Raw genomic sequence first — 25,651 nt, forward strand, 5'->3', positions numbered from 1 at the left:
TAAGCAATACATTAGAAGTGTATTCTAAATTTATATCATATTTTTCAGCTACATCCAGGGTATAGAAATGGGAGTTCTCAAGGCATAATGCTCTATGTAAATCCCTTGAGGGTGGGTATATCCATCTATTCATTTATCCTTCAATACCTGAAACAGGCCTTTGCATGTGCTAAAAACACAACAAATTGTTAGTGGAAAAATTAATAATGAAAATTTCTTCACTAAGAACATTCATCTTTTGTGTTATTTTGAAGCAGTAAATTTCTTCAAAATAAATTTCAACTTGAGTGTTACAGGCAAAAATTTTTCTTAAAATAGAAAAAGATGAGCAGTTATTTACTGAGATAATATTTTCAATTCCAATGAATGGTTTATTAAAGTATTGAGTTTTAATATCTAATAATTTTTTCTAATGAAAAAGCATGGTTGTGAACTTTGAGAATAACTATTTTTAATTGCTTAATGATTTATAGCTTTTTCAAGTACTCTTTTTTTTAAGAACTTTTATTGAGATGTAATTGACATACAATAAACTGCATGTATTTAAAGTATACAATTTGATATTTTTATCCTTATTAGTAGTGTATATATGGCAATCCCAATCTCCCAATTCATCCCGCCCCAACCACCCCCCGCTTTCCCCACTTGGTGTCCATATGTTTGTTCTCTACATCTGTGTCTCTATTTCTGCATTGCAAACCAGTTGATCTGTACAATTTTTCTATATTCCACATATATATGTGTTAGTATACAATATTTGTTTTTCTCTTTCTGACTTACTTCACTCTGTATGACAGTCTCTGGATCCACCCATGTCTCTACAAATGTTCAAATTTTGTTCCTTTTTATGGCTGAGTAATATTCCATTGTATATATGTACCACATGTTCTTTATCCATTCATCTGTTGATGGACATTTAGGTTGCTTCCACATCCTGGCTATTGTAAATAGTGCTGCAATGAACATTGGAGTGCATGTGTCTTTTTCAATTATGGTGTTCTCTGGGTATATGCCCAGCAGTGGGATTGCTGGGTCATATGGTAGTTCTGTTTTTAGTTTTGCAAGGAACCTCCATACTGTTCTGCATAGTGGCTGTATCAATTTACATTCCCACCAGCAGTGCAAGAGCATTCCCTTTTCTCCACACCCTCTCCAGCATTTACTGTTTGTAGATTTTCTGATGATGCCCTTTCTAACTGATGTGAGGTGATACCTCATTGTCGTTTTGATTTGCATTTCTCTAATAATTGGTGATGTTGAGCAGCTTTTCATGTGCCTCTTGGCCATCCATATGTCTTCTCTGGAGAAATGCCTATTTAGGTCTTCTGCCCACTTTTTGATTGGGTTGTTTGTTTTTTTGATACTGAGCTGGATGAACTGTTGATATATTTTGGAGATTAATCCTTTGTCTGTTGATTCATTTGCAAATGTTTTCTCCCATTCTGAGGGTTGTCTTTTTGTCTTGCTTATAGTTTCCTTTGCTGTGCAGAGTTTTGAAGTTTCATTAGGTGCCACTTATTTATTTTTTGTTTTTATTTCCATTAGTCTAGGGGGTGGATCAAAAAAGATCTTGCTGTGATTTGTGTTGAAGAGTGTTCTTCCTATGTTTTCCTCTAGGAGTTTTATAGTATGTGGCCTTACATTTAGGTCTTTAATCCTTCTTGAGTTTACTTTGGTGTATAGCCTTTTCAAGTACTTTAATGTTCTTTGTATTTATTATACAAAAACATTTCTATGAGATATCACATATTATGATTCTTTGTCATACAAATGAAGGAGCTAGACTTCAAAAAGATTAAGAAATTGCCCCCGGGTTACACAGTTTGAGAGAAAGAAAGGCACACCTCAGATCCAAGTCTTAATCCTTCTAAATCAGGCTTCTTTTCCATCATACAACATGGCATTCTCCCAGTGTGGTACTTATGTCATGTTGAAGTGAGCAGAGATCTTACATCCAGTTCTGACTGCCAGCACCACAATTCTGACTGTGTGACTTTGAGTGTGAAGTGGTCCAGTCTGTTTTCTTTCTGTGCAACTCTTATGGTTGTAATCCAACTTTTGCCTAGTACCTTGTGTAATGACAACACATCCCTAGTTGTTAGTGATGGTATTGAGTTAGCTTTTGTTCTGGATACAGTGTTTCATCCCTTTCATATAGAGTTTGTATGTTTACTGAGAGCATAACTCATCAATAAAGTATTTGTATACATATATACAGATGTAATTACTTGATAGTGTATATAAGTATATACTATTTTATGTGTATGTGAATATTGATCATGCCTTCTCAGTGCGCAGAGCAGATCAGGAGCACATCACGTGCTTGTGATTGTTAGTCTGTTACCACTTAGGCAGCCACATAGTTGACGAACTCAGGCTAGGAATTCTGACACTAAGAAGTTCATCCTGGCACCCACTGTCAAGAAACACCAGACACAATGACTATGTCCTCGACTCCTTTAATGATTCTGTAGGTAAATTTGGATGGTTTTTCTCTGTTTAGAAAATATTTTGTTATTTTATCTCAGTCTCATGTGATTTAAGCCACTGATGGCTGTATCTTATTCCTCTATTAGAGAACAGCACTGCACAGGTAACCTCCACAGGAAGCCTTGTATTCCAGAACTTCGAGGAGAGCATGAGTGGGGTTTACACATGTTTTCTGGAGTATAAACCTACTGTGGAAGAAGTTGCTAAAAATCTCCAACTGAAATATGTCATATATGGTAAGAAGGGATTTTAGTTGTATTTTTTAGCATTTCTTAATGTTTTCAAATATTTACATATTTTAACAAGTGTGTTTTAAAGAGATTTTGATATTTTTAGTCTTTTAATTAAAGAAAAAATTCTGCCTGCCTGTATTTTGTGAAGTGCTCTGTAAGGGGTTAGTGGTAAGGGAAGATCTTTTTTCTTCAGGGGACTGTCGATGTGTACAGATCCATTTCAGACAATAGCAACAGGGTGGTGTGGAGATCATGTTTTCAGAGCGTGAGGATGATACTGCAGTCTGTGGTGCTTTTAAGCTCAGAGTCTCGTGCTAGATGGCATGCTGCCATCCCCCTGAACAGGAGCCATTGTATAAAAACCGTTTTCTAAAAGCAGTTTGATCTGTTGCGGTCTGAGACGAGAGCTGAGTTGGTAGTGGAGTGGCCAGGAGAACAGCCTGAGCGAAAGTTGCATCTCAAGGTGGGACCCACGTGTAGAGACAGAGTCATGGTCCTCAAGGATGTCCCTGTCTCGCCTCTAGAGCTTCTGAATATTTTACCCTACAGTAGCAGGTTTTGCAGATATAATTAGGATCTTGAGATGGGGAGACTCTCTTGAATTCCTTGGCTGGGCCCAGTGCAGTCACAAGTATCCTTAAAGAGGAAGGCAAGAGGGCCAAAGGCAGAAAAAGGAAAAATGGAGATGAAAGGAAAGGGTGGGGGAGGGGCCACAAGGCAAGGAGGTGGCAGGTCTCTAGAGCCTGGAGGTGCAAAGACGTGGGATCCCCCTGGAGCATCCAGAGCCAGTGTGCCTTGATTCCAGACTTGTGAGACCCACTTTTGACTTCTGATCTCCAAAACTGTAAAATAATACATCTGTATTATTTCAAGCCACTAGGTTTGTGGCTTAGGAAGTTGTTTTTACCATTGGAAGCCATAGGAAGCTAGCGTATCATTGTTTTCACAGCTGGGTTACAGAACAAATGGCAGAATTATTAATGGTTTCCTGATTATTTTTGGTCACTAAAAATACTATCCTGTGTATCCTAAGAAAGACATAATTTTAATGAGAAATTATATTAACTTTCTTAGGCAAATAATTTGTTTAAACTTTGTAATCAGTTACATTTCATTTTAGTTACATAGTTTTTTTCTATAATATATGATATAGGTATGTGTTATTTTGAATAGTTTATATAGTTTATAGCAAATATACTTTGAAATCTCTCATAAGGGTATATTCACATAAGGTAACATGTGTAACAGTGCCTAAAATGAATGCTGATTTATAGCAATGAAAGCTATAGCTAGTATTTGCTGAGTGTTTATTATGTGCCAGGTTATGCTGTGTTTTATGTGTAATTATAACAATAGAAGCAAAACACATATATTGCCAATTTTTGCAAGGCTTTTTTTGAAGTGTTTCATTGATATTCAACTTATTTAATCCTCACAGCAAACCTGTACAGTAGGTACTGCAATTTTCTGTATTGTCGAGATAAGGAAACTGGCACTGAATGGGTCAGGTGACTTGCCCCAGGCCACACAGTTAGTATGTGGGCAGACTCAGATTTGAATCTAGCTATCCTCATTCTAGAGTTAGTATTTTTATCTCCTTTGATATCCTGCCTTGCATCACTCTTACACCAATGCCAACAGAATGACACATCATTTAATAAACTCTGATTTTGGAGACCAGCTATTTTTGTGCTTAAAGAAATCATGTAATTCATTTTATTTCATTCTAAGGACCCACTTTAATCTTTCTAATGGCCACATGGTATTCCAGATTTTATTTGTGCATTCCTCAATTGATGATCATTTTGTTTGTTTTAAATTTTCCCTGCCTCAAACAGCAGTATATGGAACATTTAAATAAGTCCTTCCCTCTCTTCCTCTCTCCGTGCCTTTGTGTGTGTCACTGTGTGTGAGTCTTTCTCTCATCTATCTGGGTGTAAGCACACACACACACACACACACACACACGCACTAGTATTCTAGTATTATAGAAGATAAAATATTAGTATTTTGGTGAGATGAGTTCTATAAGGTAATATTATCTACAGGGTTTTCACAGTGTTATTTTGATAATTCTGCCAGTTGCCCGACAAAGACTGTACCAGTTTATATTCCCGCCATGGTATATGGGAACCTCATTCCCTCAAACACCCTTAATATACAATTTCTTGAATTGTTGCCAGTCTAATAGGTTAATAATGGTACTTTATGCTTTTAATGTGTATTTTTTGGTCATTGATGCATTTTTTTTGAATTTGCTTTTTGGGTGAACCGTGAGTGTACATGTCTGAGAGAGATGTGCATACGCAGATACAACAGCTGTGTTGATATGAATTTAGGGTCAAATATGTCGTATCTGTATTTTTTTCCTTTTAGCTTATGGAAATTTCTTAAGTAAAGAATAATTTAAAATGTCAAGATTTTATATAATCCATAGTGGTATTATTTTCTTTTTGGCTTCTGTTTCTTACTGTGCTGAGCAAGTTTCCCTGAATTGTAAGAGTTGAATTCACTTATAATTACATTGTATTTCTATATATGAAAAGTTTAAAATTTTAGAAATTAAGAGAAATAACATAACACCCAGAATTACCATCAAACTTGAATCTGGCAGGACAGTGAATGTATGGTGACTCATTGCTTTAATATAATACTTCTTTAATTATTAGTAAATTTGTAAGGACCTTTTTGTATTTTTGTTACCCAGTAGATCACATTGCCTTTTCAATTTTGATGCCGTTTTCCTTTTGGATATTTTGTCTTTTTCTTAGTGATTTATAGGTTTTTGCCATTCTGGATTCCAGTTCTTTATCATGTTGCAATAGCTTTTGCCTGTCTCCCACCTTAACTTTAGTTTTGTTGTTGTTTATTATACTACTGAAGTTTCTAATATCATTGTAATGAGATTTATCATTTTTTTGGTTGTGTTTTGTAAAATTTTTTCTAAGAGATTGTTTCCTATACCTAGAAAATAAAAATAGTTTTCTGTGTTTATCTTGCTAGGCCTATCTTTTCCTTTATTAAACTTTTTGTTTTGAGGTAATCATAGATTCACATGTAGTTGCAAAAAATAATATAGAGCGATCCCATGTATCATTTACCCAGCTGCGCCAGCAGTGCTGTCTTGTAAAGTTATAGTGTTTATCAGGCCCACCAATCTTACTCAGATTTCTCTAGTTTTATATATACTCATTTGTGTGTGTATTTAATTCTCTAAGTTTTGTTACGTGTGTAGGCTTATGTATGCACCACTATAGTCAAGATACAGAGCAGTACCATCAACATAAGTATACCTTGGGTTGTCCTGTAATCAAATCCATTTCCCTCTCACCCACTCATCCATTATGCTTGGCAACCACTAATATTCAGTCCTATAATTTCATCATTTCTGAAGTATTTATAAACGCAGGGATGCAGTATATAATCTTATGGGAGTGGCCTTTTTATTTGGCTTACTTCCCTGGGAATTCATCTGAGTTGCTGCATCCGCTTATCACTCACTCCCTTTTGCTGCTGAGTTGGACTCCGTATGGATGTACCACCTTTGATTAATCACTACCCATTGAAGAGTCACAGGGTTGCTTCAGGTTTCTGGTTACATGTGAAGTTGCTATGCACATTGTTTATAGTTTTTGTGTAGACTTACATTTTTATTTCTGTGGGAGAACTGTCGAGAGTGCAGTTGATTCATCAAGTGGTAGTTGCATGTTGAGTTTTATAAAGAACTGCCAGGCTGTTTTCCAGAGTGGCTGAGCTATTTTACGTTCCCACCAGCAATATAAGAGTAGTGCAGTTTCTTGCCGTCCTCACCACCGTCTGATGTTATCGTCTTTAACTCTGGCCATCTTGGTAGGTGTGAAGTGACATTGCATTGTGGTTTTCCATTGCTTTTGCCTCATGTCTAATGATGTGGAACATGTTTTTATGAGCATGTGTGCCATCTGTACATCTTCTTTGGTGAAATGTCTGTTGCTATCTTTTGTGCATTTTCTAATTTGATTGCTATATAACTATTGAATTTTTGGGGAGTTTCTTAAAAATTATATTTCTGGATACAATTTTTTGCTGGTTATGTTATCTGTGAATACTTTTTTCTAGTCTGTATCTTGTCTTTTCAGTATCTTAACAGATTTTTTTAACTAAAGAAAGGGGAGCCAACATTTTATTTATTTGTTTGCTTGTTTATTTTTACCTTTTGACTGCTTTCACCCACTTCTCCCACCCACGCTTCCCATCTCTGGCAACCCCAGTATGCTCTCTGTATCTATGAGCTTGGTATGTTTTTCTTTTTAGATTCCACAAATAAGAGAGATCACATGGTATTTGTCTTTCTCTGTCTGACTTATTTCACTTAGCATAATGCCTTCAAGTTCCATCCATGTTGTCGAAAATGTCAAAATTTCATTCTTTTTTATGTCTGAATAATTTTCATATATATACATATACACACATATATATATATACATATACATATGCATCTGTACATATACAGATACATATGCGTGTATATATATATACATATATATATACACACACACACACACATATATATATCACAGTTGCTTTATCCATTTATCCATCAGCAGACACTTAGGTTGTTTCCATAGGTTGGCTATTGAAAATAGTGCTGCAGTGAACATGGGGGTCCATGTATCTTTTCAAGTTAATGTTTTCATTTTCTTCAGATAAATACCCAGAAGTAGAATTGCTGGATCATATGGTAGTTCTATGTTTAATATTTTAAGGAAGCTTTATACTGTTTTCTGTAGTAGCTGCACCAATTTACATTTCCAGCAACAGTTCACAAAGGTTACCTTTTCTCTACATCCTGGCCAAAACTTATTTCTTGTTTTTTTTTGGTAATAGGTATGAGATGATATCTCTTTGTGGTTTTGATTTGCATTTCCCAGCTGATTAATGATGTTGAGCATCTTTTCATGGACCTCTTGGCCATCTTTATGTCTTCTTTTGAAAAATATGTATTCAGATCTTCTGCCCATTTTAAAATCAGATTGTTTGGTATTTATGTATGTATGTATGTATGTATGTATGTATTTAGAGTTTTATGAGTTCTTTATGTATTTTTGGATTTTAGCTTCCTATTTTGGATATTAACTTGATTTACAAATAGTTTCTCCTGTTCAGTAGTTTTTCTTTTTATTTTGTTGATGGTTTCCTTTGTGGTGCAGAAGATTTTTAGTTTGGTGTAGGCCCACTTTTTGAGTTCTGTTTTTGTTGCTTTTATGTTTGGTGTTGGAATTAAAATTTATCTTTAAGAACTGTGCCAGTGGGCTTGCTGCCTTTGTTTTCTTCTAGGAGTTTTATGGTTTCAGGTCTTACATTCATGTCTTTAATCAATTTTGAGTTGATTTTTGTGTATGGTGTGAGACAGTGGTTACATTCTTTTGCATGTGGCTGTCCAGTTTTCCTAACACCATTTATTGAAGAAACTGTCTACTCCCCATTTGACTCCTTTGTTGTAAATTAATTGACCATATATGTGTGAGTTTATTTCTGAGCTCTCTGTTACACTGACTGTGAGTCTGGTTGTATGCCAATACCATATTGTGTTAATTCCTATAGCTTTGTAATGTAGCTTGACATCAGGGTGCATGATGCCTCCAGCTTTGTTCTTTTTTCTCAAGATTGGTTTGGCTATTTGTGGTCTTTTATGGTTCCATACAGATTTCTGATAGTTTTATTGTGTAGTATTTAACATTTTAACAATATTAATCCTTCCAATCCAGGAGCACAGAATATCTTTCCATTTATTTGTGTCTTCTTCAATTTCTTTTCTTAACATATTATAGTTTTCTTAATGTCTAATAGTTTTCAGTATTTTTACAGAGCCAGAGTTTTGAATTCAATGAAGTCTGGTTTATCAGATTTGTTTATTAGTCATGCTTTTGTTGTCAAGTCTAAGAATTCCTTGCCTAATGCTAGGCAAAGATTTTCTCCTATTTTGTGCTAAAGTTTTATAGTTTTGCTTTACATGATGTAGTTTCAGGTAATTTTTGTGTAAGGTGTGAGGTTTAATATTTTTCATTAGGCTATCCAATTGCTCTGGCATCATTTCTTGAAAAGAGTATACTTAATGAAGTGTTTTTGCACCTTTGTCAACAGTAAGCTGAGAATATTTGTGTGGGTCTATTTTTGGGTTTTCTAATTTCTTCCACTGATCTGTGAGTCTGTTCCTCTGCCAGTGTCACTCTGTTGTTTACTATAGCTATGTAGAAACCTTCAATACCAGGTAGAGTGAGTCCTCCTACTATTCTTTAGCAAAATATCTAATAATGTTTCTTTTTTAGGGCCCACCCCTTTCCTTATACATTTTAGAATAATCTTACCTGTATCTACAATATATGCTGCTGGAGTTTCGATGGGAATTGCATTTAATCTATAGATAAATTTAGGAGATGTTTGCCATCTCTACTATATTGAGTGTTCCAATCCATGAACATGGTGTGTGTCTCCATTTAATTAGGTCTTTTAAAATTTCTTTCATCTCTATATACATGTTTTCTTAAGTGTTTTCTTAATGTGGTTTACATAATTAGTTCCTAGATTTTGTTGACTCCTTCATGATCTCTAAAAATCTTGCCTCTTGACTTTTTCTGGAATACCAATTAAACATATTTATTAGGGCTCCTTAATTTTTCATCTATATCTTTTCACTTGTCTTTAAAATTGTGGACTTAAAAAAAGTGCACAGTGTGAGAGTTGCAAGTTAAGTTTTATTTGGGGCAGAATGAAGACTGCAGCCCAGGAGATGGCATCCCAGATAACTTTGAGAAACTGTTCCAAAGAGGCAGGGGGGATGCTCAGTATATATGTGATTTTGGTGTGAAAGGGAGAAACATGCAATCAAGCACATATTGTTTACAGAAGGTTACTGCTAGTCACAAGGAGCAGTTGTCACCATGAAGGATTTTAGTGTTTTTCTAGATATGAGGAGATACAAGAATTAGGCCTATAAAGTTGGCTCCTGAAAATATCTGACTATCTGAAGACCTGTTCTGCCAGTTTTTCACAGAGCATAGAGTGCATCATTTCAGCTCTCCACCCTGAACACCTTGCAGGGGGGCGTTGACAGTCAGCAGCTGTAGCAGCACATGGCTTCATCTTTGTAGAGGTAGATGGCAAGTGCCAGTGGTGAGTGCCAATTGTAGTTGACAATATATACAAATCTTTAATGTGTTTTAAGTACCAATGTGTAGTTTATGAAAGCTCTCTTCAGGAATGTGATGTCTGCGGCTTAGCTAGTCTATTCATTTCATGTTTTAACTTCTGGTGCCATTTTTATATTTCAGTGACTACTTTCTATCACCAGTATTTCCAATTGGATCTTTTTCTTTAAAATCTTTAGTTCTTTAATCATGTCTACCAGTTTTTGTTTTATAATTTCCTATTCTTAATTTATTATTCTTTAATATTTTGAACTATATATTTCTTACTTTTATTTTTAAATTTTTATAATGTACAAAAACTTGTTTGTAACCATATCCCTCACAAAAGTAGGTGTTATTGGTCTTTTATTTGTATAAAATGCTCTACCACTATCATGATTGTGCTTTCCTTAGTACTAGTATCTGTGAACATCTTTTTCTGTGTTTATTATTCCATTTGAGATTTTGCATTCATATTTTTTACCTGCTTTGCTTAGTTATTACATTCTTGTCAATTTCTAATAAGTTTAAATACTCTTAACTCTGAATATAGATCAGTAGTTTTCCAATAGTGGTCTATGGACTCCTGGAGGTCCCTGAGTCCCTATCAAGGGGTCAATAAGGTGAAAGCTATTTTAGTAATTATACTGTGATATTATTTACTGTTTTCACTGTGTTGAGATTTACAATTATAGTGGGTAAACTGCTGTGGAACAGTTGTCCACAATTACCCAAAAAAGCTGTTAAGATGTTTCTTTCTAACCAACTACCTATCTCTGTGAGGCAATAAACCAGCACATCACATGTCATTGAATGCACAAGCAAGTATAAGAACCCAGCTGACTTCTGTCAAGCAGACATTGAAGAGCTTTTCAAAATATGAAACAATACTGCTCTTTTCACTGATTCTTTTTGAAAATAGTGTTATTGTACCTGAAAGGGTTTCCTTATGTTACTGCTTGATGAGTTTTTATCATTTTTAAATGAATTAATAAACATTTTTAAAAGTTTGAATTTCTAGTATTGTAAATATTAGTAGATATATCCTACATAAAAGTTCTTTGGTGGTCCTTAGTAAATTTTAAGAATGGAAAGGAATCCAGAGACCAAAACTTTTGAGAGCAGCTCCTGTAGATTTTTATGTCATTTTTTATCACTCTCATTTTTCTAGAGCCATATATATCTTTTTTCTTTTAAAGCTCCTGATTTTCATACGAGAATTTATTTTGTAAACTGTTGCAGGGATTTCCTGCGAGGACCTGGGGGACCCAGTAGAGTTCTGCTCATGGCTAAGGTGAGGGATATACAGTAGGAACAGCAGGGCGAAGGGCATGGGCCACGTCCAGAGATATCCACCTACAGGCCTGCCGTGCTGTCCTTCCTGCGTGAGGTCGCACTAGGCCCTTCCCTTCCTTAGTGGTGAAAATCCAGTAACCCCTGTGCCGACTCCGCACCCAGGTGTTGATTGGGAGCGGGTCCTGGAGGCTCCCTCTGTCTGACAAGGACAGAAGTCCCAGACTCCCAGAGGTGCAGGCTTAGTTCCTCAGGTGGGGAAATAGTAGTTTTATCACATGGGAACAGTACATGTCCGTGTAAGGAAATACTTACCAGCCAAGGGCCAGTCCTGTACGTGGCCTCCAGCCTGCTGTGTTCCCATTTTACACAGTTGTTAATAACCCTTTTATACCTGAATTTCTGTGTGTGTTAACATGTACTCCTCCCAGAGATAAGGAGATATGTTCAGAAGAGGATACTTTTGACACAGGTTTTGAAGGCATTTTGGAGATATTGTGGCACATCTTCAGATTTCTTTCTATAAAGGTAACGGCATGATACCTGCCAGGTTTCCAGAAGGAAAAAGTTCCTTTTTAGCCCGTGAACAGAGGAGCGCTTGCTGTGTCCGCAGTCACTGCTGTGAGCCTTGCTCCAGCTTCCAGCTCCGTCGGGCACGGTTCACTCTTCTACGTGGTGCTTATGTGCATCATGTCGCACAGCTCTGATGTGATGAGTCGTGATACACTCAATATGAATCAGTGTGTACGTTCATCACGTGCCAGTATATGTAACAGTAAATGCATGATAAATTTTTAGGATTTATATCTCAATGTGACATTCTTTTCAGTTTTCTTATTCAGAGTTTCATGGACCTTTTTGATGTGGTGACACAGATCTCTCTTCAGCTCACAGAGTTTTCCCTTCTGTCCCCTGATTAACTTCCTCTGTGTCCGCTCTGTTCTCTCCTGGAACTGCTTCAGTTTGCCATTGGATGTCTGGGGTCTCTCTTCCCTTTCTCTTCCTTTGCTCTTGTCATTTTGTTTCTAATTTTGCTCTATGCTGTGTGAGAATTCCATTTCTTAATCTCCAAACATATACTTTTAACCTTGTTTTCATTTATTACTTCAGTTAATTTTAAAAATTTTAGCATTTATATTTGTGTTTAAATTTTTCCAGGACAGTTTTCATATTTACCATCACTTCTCTTCTACAATAGCTTTATAATTGTTTTATGGATATATTTTCTGTCTTTACTAGTTAGAATTTTAAAAACTTATTTATAAATGCTTCCTACATTCATTTTCTTTTATGTTATTTTCCCTGACTTTTAAATTTTCTTGTGTTTCTTTAGTGCTCCTGGATTTCCCCAGATTTGGTTAGGAGAATCTGGTTTTCATTCATGTCTGTAAGTGAAACTGATCAGTTTCTCATTAATTAGAAGCTATCTGGTTTCTACCTTGAATGCAAAGTCTGACAGTAGCTGGGTCTGTGCACTCAACTTTGGCTTAAGTGGGCAGGGAGGAGAGTGAACAGTGGTGGCTCTCACTCTGGTGTGAGTGGAGAGTGTCTCCTCAGCCTGTGAGCTAGGAACAGGTCCTGCCTGATGAATGAAAGTAGCAACAGCGCTTCCCGTCTCAGAAGGTAAACTTTTCTTATTGCTAATTCTGTGGATTTCTCATCATTTTTATGTTTCTTGTATCATTTCGGTGAGATTTTGAAATGGATAGGAAAAAAACTATTCTCAGTTTCAGATGTTGTAATTGAACTTAATAAAGCTTTTAGCTGTGTTAGAAACATACTTTTTTTTTTTTTTGCCTATTGGCAATTATGTGACACGAATTTCTTCTAAGAAGAATATGTAAACTTAGGGAAGTTTCATTCCTGAGTTTGAAGCAGCATGGCATGGTGGTTAAGGGCAGAGACTCTGGGCCAGGCTCCTCAGCCAGAGTCTCAGTTTTGATAGCATAGGTATTAGGCGTGTGGCATAATCCCCGTATCCCTCAATTTCCTCATGATGGATGTGAAGACTATACCAATCTGTAAAGTGCCTATAACAGCATTTGTCACTTAGTAACTGCTAAATAACTGCTTGTTAAATTTAAAAATATGTATATACAGCTGTATATAAAAACATATACAATTGACCTTTGAACAACATGGTTTGAACTATGTGGGTCCAATTATACATGGGTGTTTTCAGTAGCAAATATTACAGTACTGCATGATCTCCATCCGCGGATGCAGAACCCTGGATACAGAGGAACACGGGTAAGGTGGGCATGGGCCAACCATAAATCATATGTGGATTTGCAGATGGGGTTGGGGGTTGGTGTCCCTAACCCTAACCCTGCTTGTTCAAGGGTCATCTGTAGTATGAATTTATTCCAAATAATGCTTTCTCTTGTATAGGAAATATATTTGAGCTGCTTCCGTAGCCATTGCTGTGTTGTTCTCTGTTTAATTTTTTGCAGCTTATCGTGAGCCACATTATTATTACCAGTTCACAGCTCGGTATCATGCAGCTCCCTGCAACAGCATCTATAATATTTCTTTTGAGAAGAAACTTCTTCAGATTTTAAGCAAATTGGTTCTTGACCTTTCATGTGAAGTTTCCTTACTTAAAGCTGAATGCCATCGTGTTAAAATGCAAAGAGCTGGTTTGCAAAATGAGTTGTTTTTTACATTTTCAGGTAAGTATATGCAGTTCTATAAAGAAAAATTTAGAATGCAAAACTGATTTTAGAGGCATGTTGTGAATGACTAGCAGCATTTTTAGAATGTAAATGCTGTAAATCTGGATGTTTCATGCTCTTTACTTTCACTTATTAATTCTAATAACCCCCAAATAAACTTCTGCTGAATCATGTACTTAATGAAAAGTTTGGATTCCCAAATAACTTAAACATTGCTATGATGATTTACTATAGAATGGAATTTAGTATAAGGAATATCTATCATGACATTTACCTACAAAGATTTAATTTGTAAAAGCATATAATTTTATAAGAAGATAGGTTAACAGTTTAGACCAGAGAGACTGTTCTAACAGCTTAGGGGGCTTTTCTTAATAATGCAGGGTAAAAACCCAGTATTTTCTGGAAAACCAAGAATTGGACTTTATATCTAAGGACTTTATATTTATTAAGGGCCTGTTTATAAATGAGCATTTAGGAGTAACCATGCATGTGTTTCTGATGGGTCCCAGTGGCAGTACTACCCCTCCACTTTTTTCTTTTAACTTTTTATATTGGAGTATAGTTGATTAACAATGTTGTGATACTGTTTGCTGTTCCCTTTCTCTCTTCCTTACCCTTTGCCCTTGATTCCTCTACTGTCAGTGTTTGATTACACTTACCCATTCTCTGATATTCCCTTCTCTCTTTCTTGGCCATCTAGGATTGAATGATTAGATACAAATGAGAGGTGTGAAGCTTTCAGGGCAAAGAATAAGAGGTGCTCAACCCCATTTTCACCGTCTTTTATTTTCCTTACTCCTTTTCTCTTCTCCAGAAAAACTTTGAGAGTTATTCTCCAGCCCCTGAGACAAATTAGAAAAGATTGGCTGGCTCTTTCTTTAGCTCATCAAAGAGCCACTGTTAGCATTCATAAGAGTTATGGGGTCTTTGTGCTTGGTGTATTTAATAGGTGCTATTAATAGGCATTTAATAGTCTTTAGAAAACCTGAAAATGTACTTGAACCCATAAGAGAAAAGATAATTTTCAGTAGAAATGAGTTCACTGTGGGCTTGATTTGCATTTCTCTAATGACTAATGATGTTGAACATCTTTTCATGTGCTTATTGACCATTTGGATATCTTTTTTGGAGAAAAGTCTATTCAGGTCCTTTGCCCAATTTTGATTTTTTTGGCTGTATTGAGATATAACTGACATATAACAATACGTAAGTTTGAAGTGTACGGCATAAGGATTTGATGTATGTATATATTGCAGAATGTTTACCATAATAAGGTTAAACACATCAATCATCTCACATAGTTACCATTTATTTGTTTATTTCTGCAGTGAGAACTTTAAAAATCTACTCTTCTAGCCACTTTCAAATATACAATACAGCATTATTAACTGTACTCACCATGCTCTGCCTTACATCCCTGAACTTGTTTGTACCCTTTGTCATCCTTCATTCATTCCCCTCACCCCCTGTTCCTGCCCTGTAAGTCACTAATGTGTTCTCTTTTCCTATGAGTTCAGTTGCTGTAGATTCCACATGTGCTTAAGATCTCACAGTATTTGTCCTCCTCTGTCTGACTTATTTCACTTTACAAAATGCCCTTAAGGTTCATCTGGGTTGTCACACATGGCAGAATTTCCTTCATTTTTATGGCTGAATAATACTCCATTTTGTGTGTGTGTGTGTGTGTGTGTGTGTGTGCGTGCCTGTGCACCGTATTTTCTTTATCCATTCCTCTGTTGATGGACACATAGGTTGTTTCTGTGTCTTAGCTATGGTAAATAATGCTGCAGTGAATATGGGGATGCAGATATCTCTGCAAGATAGTGATTTCATTTCCTTCAGATGTATATTGGAAGTGAAATTGCTGGATTATATGGTAGTTCTATTTTTTTTTTACTTTTTGAGGAACCTCCCTACTATTTTCCATAGTAGGTATACCAATTTATATTCCCACTAATCGTCTATGAGGGTTCCCTTTTCTTCACATCCTTGCCAACACTTATCTCTTGTCTTTTGGAAAATAGTCATTCTAACAGGTGTGGGGTGATATCTCATGGTTTTGATTTTCATTTCCCTGATGATTTGTGATGTTGAGCACATTTTCATTTACCTGTTGGCTATTTGAATATCTTCTTAGAAAAAATTGTCTGTTCAGGTCCTTTTCCATTTTTAATTGGCTTGTTTTTTGCTTTTGAATTGTATGAGTTCCTTATATATTTTGGACGCTATTATCTTATCAAACCTTTGTGGTTATCAAATTTTTTTTACCATTCTCTAGGTTGTCTTTTCAGTTTGTTGATTGCTTCCTTTACTGTGAAGCAGCTTTTTTTTTTCTTTAAGAACTTTTATTGAGATGTAATTGACATACAATAAACTGCATATATTTAAAGTGTACAATTTGATTATTTTTTTCTTATTAGTAATGTATATATGGCAATCCCTGTCTTCCAACTCATCCCACCCCCCACCCCCCACTTTCCCCATTTGGTGTCCATATGTTTGTGCTCTGCATCTGTGTCTCTGTTTCTGCCTTGTAAACTGGTTGATTTGTACCATTTTCCTATATGAAGAATCTTTTTTAGTTGTATGTAGTCCCACTTGTTTATTTTTGTTTTCACTGCTTGTGCTTTGATGTCATATTCATAAAGTCATTGTGAACACCACTGTTGAACTTTTTCCCTGTGTTTTCTCCTAGGAGTTTTATGGTGTAGGTTTTAATCCATTTTGAGGTGAGTTTTGTGAGTGATATAAGATGGGAATATTTAGTTTTGTATGTGCACATCTAGTTTTCCAAGTACCGTTTATTGTGGAGGCTGTTTGTTCTCAACTGAGTATTCCTTGCTTTCTTGTCAAATATTAGTTGACCTTATATGCATAAGTTTATTTCCTGGGCTTTCAGTTCTGTTCCATAGGACTTTGTGTCTGTTTTTATGCCAGTACCATATTGACTACTGTACCTTTGTAATATAATTTGAAATTAGAAGTGTGACACGTCTAGCTTTGTTCTTCTTTCTTGGAACTGCATTGGTTATTTAGGGTTTCTTGTTATTCCGTACAAATTTTATGTTTTTTTTCTATTTCTATAAAAAATACATTGGGATCTTAGTAGGGATTGCATTGAATCCATAAATTGCTTTGGATCATGTGGATATTTTAACAATATTGATTTCATTCAATTCATGAACACTTGATATCTCCATTTATTTGTGTTGTCTTCAGTTTTTCATCATTGTCTTATAGTTTGCAGTGTACAGATCTTTTATCTCCTTGTTTAAATTTACTGTGTATTTTGTTTGTTTTTGATAGTATTATAAATAGGATTGTTTTATTTCTTTTACAGATAATTTGCTATTATATAGAAATAATACCAATTTTTGGATGTTTATTTTGTATTCTGCAACTTAACTAAATTCATTTATTAAGTGTAACTGTTTTTTGGTGACACCTTTAGGATTTCTCTATATAAGATTACATAATATGAAGACAGAGATAGTTTTACTCCTTTCTGTTTGATTCAGATGTCTTTTATTTCTTTGTCTTGCCTGACTGCTCTGGCTAGGACTCCTGGAACTATGTTATATAGGGTTGGTGAGAGTGGGCATCCTTGTCTTGTTCCTGTTCTTAGAGGAAAATCTTTCAACTTTTCATATTGCGTATGATGTCAGTTGTGGGCTTGTCATATATAGCCATTATTATGTTGAGATAGGTTCGTTCTGTACCCACTTTGTTGAGAGTTTTTGTTTTGAATGGATGTTGAGTTTTGTCAGATACATTTTTCCATGTATTGAGATAAGCATGTGATTTTTATTTTTCATTCTATTAATGTGATGAATCACATTTACTAATTTACATATGTCAAACCATCCTTGCATCTCAGATGAATTCCACTTGCTTATGGTGTTTGATGTTTTTTAATGTGCTGTTCATTTTGGTTTGCTAGAAGTTTTCCATCTATATTCACCAAGAATATTGGCCTATAGTTTTATTTTCTGTTGTCCTTATCTGGCTTTGGTATCAGGCCTTGTAAAATGAATTTAAGCTTATTAGTTCCTCTTCAATTTTTTGAAAGTTTGAGAAAGATTGACATTAATTCTTTAAATATCTGGAAGAATTCACCAGTGAAGCCATTTGGTTCTGGGCACTTCTTTTTCTGGGAGATTTTTGGTTACTGATTCTATCTCCTTACTCATTATTGATCTGTTCAGATCTTCTGTTTCTTTATGATTCTGTCTTGGTAGGTTGCATGTTTCTAGGAATTTATCAATTTCTCCCAAGTTTTCCAATTTTTGTTGTATAGCTATTCGTAATAGTCTCTTTGGCTCCTTTGTATTTCTGTGGTATCAGAAAAATGTCTCCTCTTTAATTTATAATTTCATTTATTTGGGTCCTCTCTCTTTTTTTCTTATTCTAGCTGAAAGTTGTCAGTTTTGTTTATCTTTTCAAAAAACCAATTTTTGCTTTTGTTAGTCATTTCTGTTTTTTCCTATCTCTATTTCATTTATTTTCTGCTCTATTATTTCCTTTCTTCTGCTGATGTTGGGATTAGTGTGATTTTCTTTTTCTAATTCCTTAAAGTATAATATTAGGTTTTCTTTTTGAGATCTTTGTGCTTTATGTTATGTATACCCATTTTGTTTTTCTAAGAATTTTGAAGTTTACCACTACATTTAGGTCTCATTCATTTTGAGTTAATTTTTGTAGATGGTATGTAATATGGGTCCAACCTCATACTTTTGAATGTGGATATACAGTTGTCCCAGCACCAATTTTGAAGAGACTGTTCTTTTCTCATTGAATTGTCATGGTACTCATGTTGAAAGTTATTTAGCCACAGATATGTGGATTTATTTCTGGACTCTTAATTCTATTTCCATTGTTTGTATTCCTGTCCTTATGTTGGTACCACACCATTTTGATCGTAAGGTTTTGATGGTAACATCTGAATTTGGAAAGTGGGAGTCCTTAAATTTTTTTCTTCCTTTCAACATTGTTTTGGCTATTTGAAGTCTGTTGTAATTCCTTATATTTTTTTGCACCTGCTTTTCCATTTCTTTCGAACAAGGTCATTGGGGTTTTGATAGGGATTGTGTTGACTCTGTAGATGTCTTTGACTAACAATATTGTCTTCCAATCCATGAACACAGGATCTCTCTCCATTTATTTAAGAGTTTGCCTTAGTCTGTTGGACTGCTATAACAAAATACCATAGACTGGGTAGCTTATAAACAATGGAAATTTATTTCTCACGTTTCTGGAAGCTGTAACTCTGAGGTCACAGTGCCACTATGTTTGGTGAGGGCCTTCTTCAGGGTTACAGACTTTTCATTATTTCCTCACATAGCAGAAGGAATTAGGGACTTCTCTGGAACCTCTTTTGTAAGAGCACCATTCTCATTCATAGAGGCTCTGTTCTCCTGACCTAAGTACCTCCTAAAGACTCTGTCTCCTAATATCATCACATTTGACATTGGGATTTCAACATATGAATTGAGGGGGGACATAAGATATTTAGACCACAGCAGACGTGTATAATTTCTCTTAGCAATGCTTAATACTTTTCAGTGTATAAGTCTTGCACCTCTTCATGAAGTTATTACTACATTTGTTATTGTTTTTGATTCAATAATTTTCTTTTTCACATTGTTCATCGCTAGTGTGTAGAAATTCGTTGACTTTTTTGTGTGTCTTACATCTTGGTTTAATTAATTAATATAATAGTGTCTTTATGGTGTTTGGAATTTTTGGTATTTTCTACATGGAAGATTATGTCATGTGAGGATAATAATAGTTTTACTTATTCCTTTCCAGTTTGGGTAACTTTTACCTCTTATCTATTTTGTGCCAAATTGCTCTTGCTAGAATATCAATATACTGTTTGGTAGAAATGGCAAAAGTGGACATCCTTGAATTGTTTTTGATTCTAGGAGGAAAATTTAAATGTTTCACTATTGAATTTGATATTGGCTGTGGGTTTTTCCTAAAAGCTCTTTATCAGGGTGAAACAGTTTTGTTCAATTCCCAGTTTTTGAGTGTTTTCTTTATCATGAGAAGGTTTTGGATTTTGTCAAATATGTCTTCTGTATCTAATGAGATGGTTATGTGTTTTGTTTTTTTTTTTAAGTTTGGAAGGGATTTATTGCAAAGTAATCTCTTTTTTAAAAATTTTATTTATTTATTTATTTATTTATTGGTTATGTGTTTTTTTTTCCTTCCTTCTATGAATGTTGTGCATTATAATTTTTGATTTCCACATGGTGAACCACACTTGCACTCCAGTTATATATCCCACTTGGTCAGGGTATATATATATATTTTTAGTATGCTGATGGATTTATTTTGTAATTATATTAATGAGAATATTTGCATTCAAATGGTTATTGGTCCAGAGTTTTCTTTTCTTGTGATGTCACTGTCTGCCTTTGGTATCAGAGTACTGCTGGTTTCATGATATGAGTTTTAGGAAGTGTCCCTTCCTCTTCTATTCTTTGGAGGAGATGGAGAAGAATTTCTTTTAATCATTAATGTTTGGTAGAATTCACCACCGAAGCCATTGGGTCCAGGGTTTTCTTTATTGGAAGACAGTTGGTTACTGATTGGATCTCTTTGTTACATGCCTGTTCATATTTTGTGTTTCTTCTTGGGTCAGTTTAGATCATTTGTATTTTCATCTATTTCATCTATATTATATTATTTTTGGCATACAGTTGTGCATAATTTTTAAATTAATTAATTTATTGGCTGTGTTGAATCTTTGTTGCTGTGCGCGAGCTTTCTCTAGTTGTGGCGAGCAGGGGCTACTCTTCATTGTGGTGCACAGGCTTCTCATTGCAGTGGCTTCTCTTGTTACAGAGCACGGGCTCTAGGCCTGTGGGCTTCAGTAGTTGTGGCACATGGGCTCAGTAGTTGTGGCTCATGGGCTCTAGAGCGCAGGCTCAGTAGTTGTGGTGCATGGGCTTAGTTGCTCTGTGGCATATGGGATCGTCCTATACCAGGGATTGAACCTGTGTCCCCTGCATTGGCAGGTGGATTCTTAACCACTGTGCCACCAGGGAAGTCCCATGCATAATGTTCTTACAGTCCTTTTTATTTATGAAAGATAGATGTCTTTAATTTCTCTTTTTTCTTAGTCCGTGTAGGTGTTTGTCAATTTTGTTGATCTTTTCAAAGAACCAATTTTTTTCCTTGACTTCCTCTACTTTTTTTATTCTCTATTTTGTTTATATCTGTTGACTTTATTGTTTTCTTCTCTCTGCCAGTTTTTATTGCATTGATTTTCTCTGTTGATTTCTTGATTTTAATTTTATTCATTTCTGTTCTTGTTTTTATATTTCCTTTCTTCTGTTTTCTTCTATTGAAGTTGTCCTTTTTTATTTTTCTAAAGGTGCAAGCTTTAATTATTGATTTTACATTTTTCTTCTTTTCTAATTTATGAATTCAACACTGTAACTTTTTCTAAACACTGCTTTTACTGAATTCCTCAAATTTGGTAAGTTGTATTTTCACTTTCATTTAGTTCAAAATATTTTAAAGTTTCTCTTGAGACTTCTTTGACTTGTGTGTTACATAGTAGTCTGTTGTTTAATGTCCAAGTGTTTGGGGATTTTCCAGGTAGCTTTCTGTTATGAATTCTAGTTTAATCCATTGTAGTCTGAGAGCATTCATTGTATAATTTCTCTTTTTAAAAATTCTTCAAAATGTGTTTAATGGTCCAAAATGTGGTCTGTTATGGTGAATGCTCCATGTGAGCTTGAGGAGAATTTTTATAGTTGGATGAGGTATTCTATAATTATTGGTTGGATCTAGTTGGTTGACAGTGCTCTTCAGGTCAGCTGTGTCCTTAATGAATTTTTTTGCTCTCTGTAGTTGTCAGCTGATACCTGTTGATGTTTCCATGTATTTTAGTGAGTTGTTCTATTTCTCCTTATAGTTCTATCAGTTTTTGTCTCATGAATATAGACACTGTGTTGTTAGGCTCAGACACATTAAGGATTCTTATGTCTTCTTCAAAAATTGACTCCTTTACCATTATATAGTGACCTTATTTTTCTGTGATGATTTTTCTTTCCCTGGTCTTTCTTTTGTCTAAAGTTAGTATTGCTTTTCCAGCTTTCTTTGATTCATGTTAGCATGGTATATTTTTCTCCATCCCTTTACTTTTAGTCTATCAGTATCTTTAGGTTTAAAGTGGGTCTCTTGTAGACAAGATATAATTAGGCCTTACAAAAATTCTTCCTGACAGTCTGTCTTTTAGTTGGTGAATTTAAACCATTGACTTTGAAAATGATTATGGGTGGAATTGGATTAACATTTACCATATTTGTTACTCTTCTGTATTTGTTGCCCCTTTTCTTTGTTTTGTTTTTTTTTTGTCTTCCACCTTTTCTGCCTTCTCTGGTTTTAATCAAGCATTTATATGATTCCATTGGTTTCCTGATCTCTTTGCATATCAAGTATAATTTGTTTTTTACTTTAAGTGGTTGACCTATAGTTTGCAATATACCTTTATGACTAATTGAAATCTACTCTCAAATAACACTGTACCATTTCATGGGTAGTAGAAGCACCTTATCCTAGAATTCCCACATTTGTCCCCTCTTCCCTTATAAACATGCTGCAATTTATTTTACTCGTCCGTAAGCTTTACTCAGTTAATACAGTGTGCATATTGTTATTTTGAAGAAGCTATTGTCTGTTAGATCAATTAAAAATAAGAAAAATAGATTTATATTAATTCACTTATTCCTTCTCTAATGCTCTTCGTTTATGTACATCCAGGTTTTGGACATGCATTGTTTTCCCTCTTTATGAAGAACTTCTTTTAATGTTTCCTGCAAGGCTGGGTTTCTGGTGACAGATTCTCTCGATTTTTGTTTTTCTGAGAGTCTTTGTTTTTACCTCAGTTTTGAAGAAGGATTTCATGGAATTCAGTATTTTAGCTTGGTGGAATTTTTTTTCTTTCAATACTGTGTTTAAAATCATTCACGCTATTCTTCTTTTGCTTGCATGGTTTCTGAAGAGAAGCCTGATTTAATTCTTTTATTTTTAATTTTTTCCATTTTCTTATTATGGTAAAATACACATAACATAAAATTAATCTTAACCATTTCAAGTATACGATTAAGTTGTATTAAACACATTCATGTCTATTACCATCATTCATCTTGGAAAGGTGATATTCTGTTTTTATTAAACAATAAGTTGCTATTATCCCTGCAGCCCCTGGCATCTACCCTTCTACTTTCTCTCTCTGTGATTTTAACTAAATATCTCATATAAGTGGAATCATATACTATTTTTCTGTGTTTCTGGCTTATTTCACTTAGCAAAATGTGCTTAAGTTTCATCCATGTTGTAAAATATGGCAAGATTTCCTTTCTTTTTAAGAACTAATAATATTTCATTCTATGTATGTACAACATTTTGCTTCTCCATGGACTTATTGATGGACACTTGGGTTGTTTTCAGTTCGCTCTTGTGAATAATGCTGCTTACAGGTGTACACATATCTCTTTGAGACCCTGCCTTCAGTGCTTTTGGGTATATTCTCAGAGGTGGATTTGCTATATGATAATAGTAATTCTATTTTGATATTATTTTGAGGAACTGCTACACTGTTTTCCATAGTGGCTATAACATTTTACATTCCCACCAACAGTGTACAGGAGTTCCAATTCACCACAGCCTCACCAACACTAGTTATTTTCTTTTGTTTTCATGGTAACCATCCTAATGGGTATGTGGTAGTCTCATTATAGTTTTGATTTGCGTTTTCCTAATCATTAGTTACATTGCACATCTTTTCCTGAGCTTATTGGCCATTTGTACATCTTCTTTGGAGAAATGCCTATTAAAGTTCGTTGCTCATTTTTTAATCTCTTTGTTTATTTGGAATTTTTTTTTCTTTGGTATTGAGTTTTATGAGTTCTCTCTATATTCTGTATATTTATTCCTTATCAGATATGTGATTTGCAACTATTTTCTCACATTCTGTAGGTTGCCTTTTAACTCTATTGATACTGTCTTTTGATGCACACTGTAAAGAATTTTTTTCATAACGTTCATTTGTCTATTTTTTCTTTTGTTGCTTGTACCTTTGGTAACATATCTAAGAAGTCGTTGCCAAATCCAATGCCATGAGGCATTTGCTGTAAGTTTTCTTCTAAGAATCTTGTAGTTTTAGTTCTTAAATTTAGGTCTTTGAGGCATTTTGAGTTAATTTGCATGTATGGTATTAGGTAAGGATCCAAATTCATCCTTTTGCATGTGAATATTGAGTTTTCCCACCACTATTTATTGAAAAGACTGTCCTTTTCCCCATTGAATAGTCTTGATGCCCTTGTCAAAAATCATTTGACTATGTGTGTGAGGGCTTATTTCTGAGCTGTCTATTCCATTGGTCTATATTTCTGTATTTATGTCAATAACATACTCTTAGCTACTGCATCTTTGTAGTAAATTTTATCATGTCATTTAAAGTTTGTGTTTCCTTATTAATTTTCTGTCTGGATGGTCTGTCCATTGGTGTGAGTGGGGTGTTAAAGTCCCCTGCTATTGTTGTGTTACTGTCGATTTCCTCTTTCATAGTTATTAGCATTTGCCTTATGTATTGAGGTGCTCCTATATTGGGTGCATATGTATTTATAATTGTTTTCTCCTTTTCTTGGATTGATCCCTTGATCTTTATGCAGTGTCTTTTCTTGTCTCTTGTAACATTTTTCATTTTAAAGTTTATTTTATCTGATATGAGTATTGCTACTCCAGCTTTCTTTTGATTTCCATTTGCATGGAATATCTTTTTCCATCTCCTCACTTTCAGTCTGTATGTGTCCCTAGGTCTGAAGTGGGTCTCTTGTAGACAGCCTATATATGGGTCTTGTTTTTGTATCAATTCAGCCAGTCTGTGTCTTTTGGTTGGAGCATTTCGTCCATTTACATTCAAGGTAATTATTGATATGTATGTTCCTATTACCATTTTCTTAATTGTTTTGCTTTTGTTTTTGTAGGTCCGCTTCTTCTCTTTTGTTTGGCACTTAGAGAAGTTCCTTTAGCATTTGTTGTAGGGCTGGTTTGGTGGTGCTGAATTCTCTTAGCTGTTGCTTGTCTGTAAAGCTTTTGATTTCTCCATCAAATCTGAATGAGATCCTTGCTGGGTAGAGTATTCTTGGCTGTAGGTTATTCCCTTTCATCACTTGAAATATATCATGCCACTCCCTTCTGGCTGGCAGAGTTTCTGCTGAGAAATCAGCTGTTACCCTCATGGGAGTTCCCTTGTATGTTACTTGTTGTTTTTTCCCCTTTTGTTTTTAATAACTTTTTTCTGTTTTTAATTTTTATCAACTTGACTACTATATGTCTTGGGGTGTTTCTCCGTGGGTTTATCCTGCCTAGGTCTCTCTGCACTTCCGGAATTTGGGTCGCTATTTCCTTTCCCATGTTAGGGAAGTTTTCAACTAGAATCTCTTCCAATATTTTCTTGGGTCCTCTCTCTCTCTCTTCTCCTTCTGGGACCCCTATAATGTGAATGTTGGCGTGTTTAACATTGTCCCAAAGGTCTCTTAGGCTGTCTTCAGTTCTTTTCATTCTTTTTTCCTTATTCTTTTCCACATCAGTGATTATCACCATTCTGTCTTCCAGGTCACTTACTCGCTCTTCTGCCTCAGTTAATCTGCTGTTGGTTCCTTCTAGTGTATTTTTCATTTCAGTTATTGTGTTGCATATCTCTGTTTGTTTGCTCTTTAATTCTTCTAGGTCTTTGGTAAGCTTTTCAGTCTTTGCATCCACTCTTTTTTCA

The 25,651-nt window shown here is 35.0% G+C and overlaps 1 protein-coding gene across 5 annotated transcripts in view; it reads left to right on the top strand.

Moving 5' to 3' along the window:
• ZPBP (zona pellucida binding protein) overlaps positions 1 to 25,651 on the top strand; it is a 118,333-nt gene that overhangs the window by 27,881 nt on the left and 64,801 nt on the right. For all 5 annotated transcript variants that reach the window (XR_009053393.1, XM_057733817.1, XM_057733819.1 and 2 more), the window contains 2 exons: positions 2,577 to 2,726; positions 13,636 to 13,854. Coding sequence is in view for 4 of the 5 variants with exons in the window: in XM_057733817.1 (XP_057589800.1) it covers positions 2,577 to 2,726; positions 13,636 to 13,854 (369 nt within the window). In the remaining variant the exon portion in view is untranslated. The remainder of the gene's footprint in view (positions 1 to 2,576; positions 2,727 to 13,635; positions 13,855 to 25,651) is intronic.

The sequence above is a fragment of the Hippopotamus amphibius genome, chromosome 4 (assembly GCF_030028045.1).
Source record: "Hippopotamus amphibius kiboko isolate mHipAmp2 chromosome 4, mHipAmp2.hap2, whole genome shotgun sequence".
NCBI lineage: Eukaryota > Metazoa > Chordata > Mammalia > Artiodactyla > Hippopotamidae > Hippopotamus > Hippopotamus amphibius.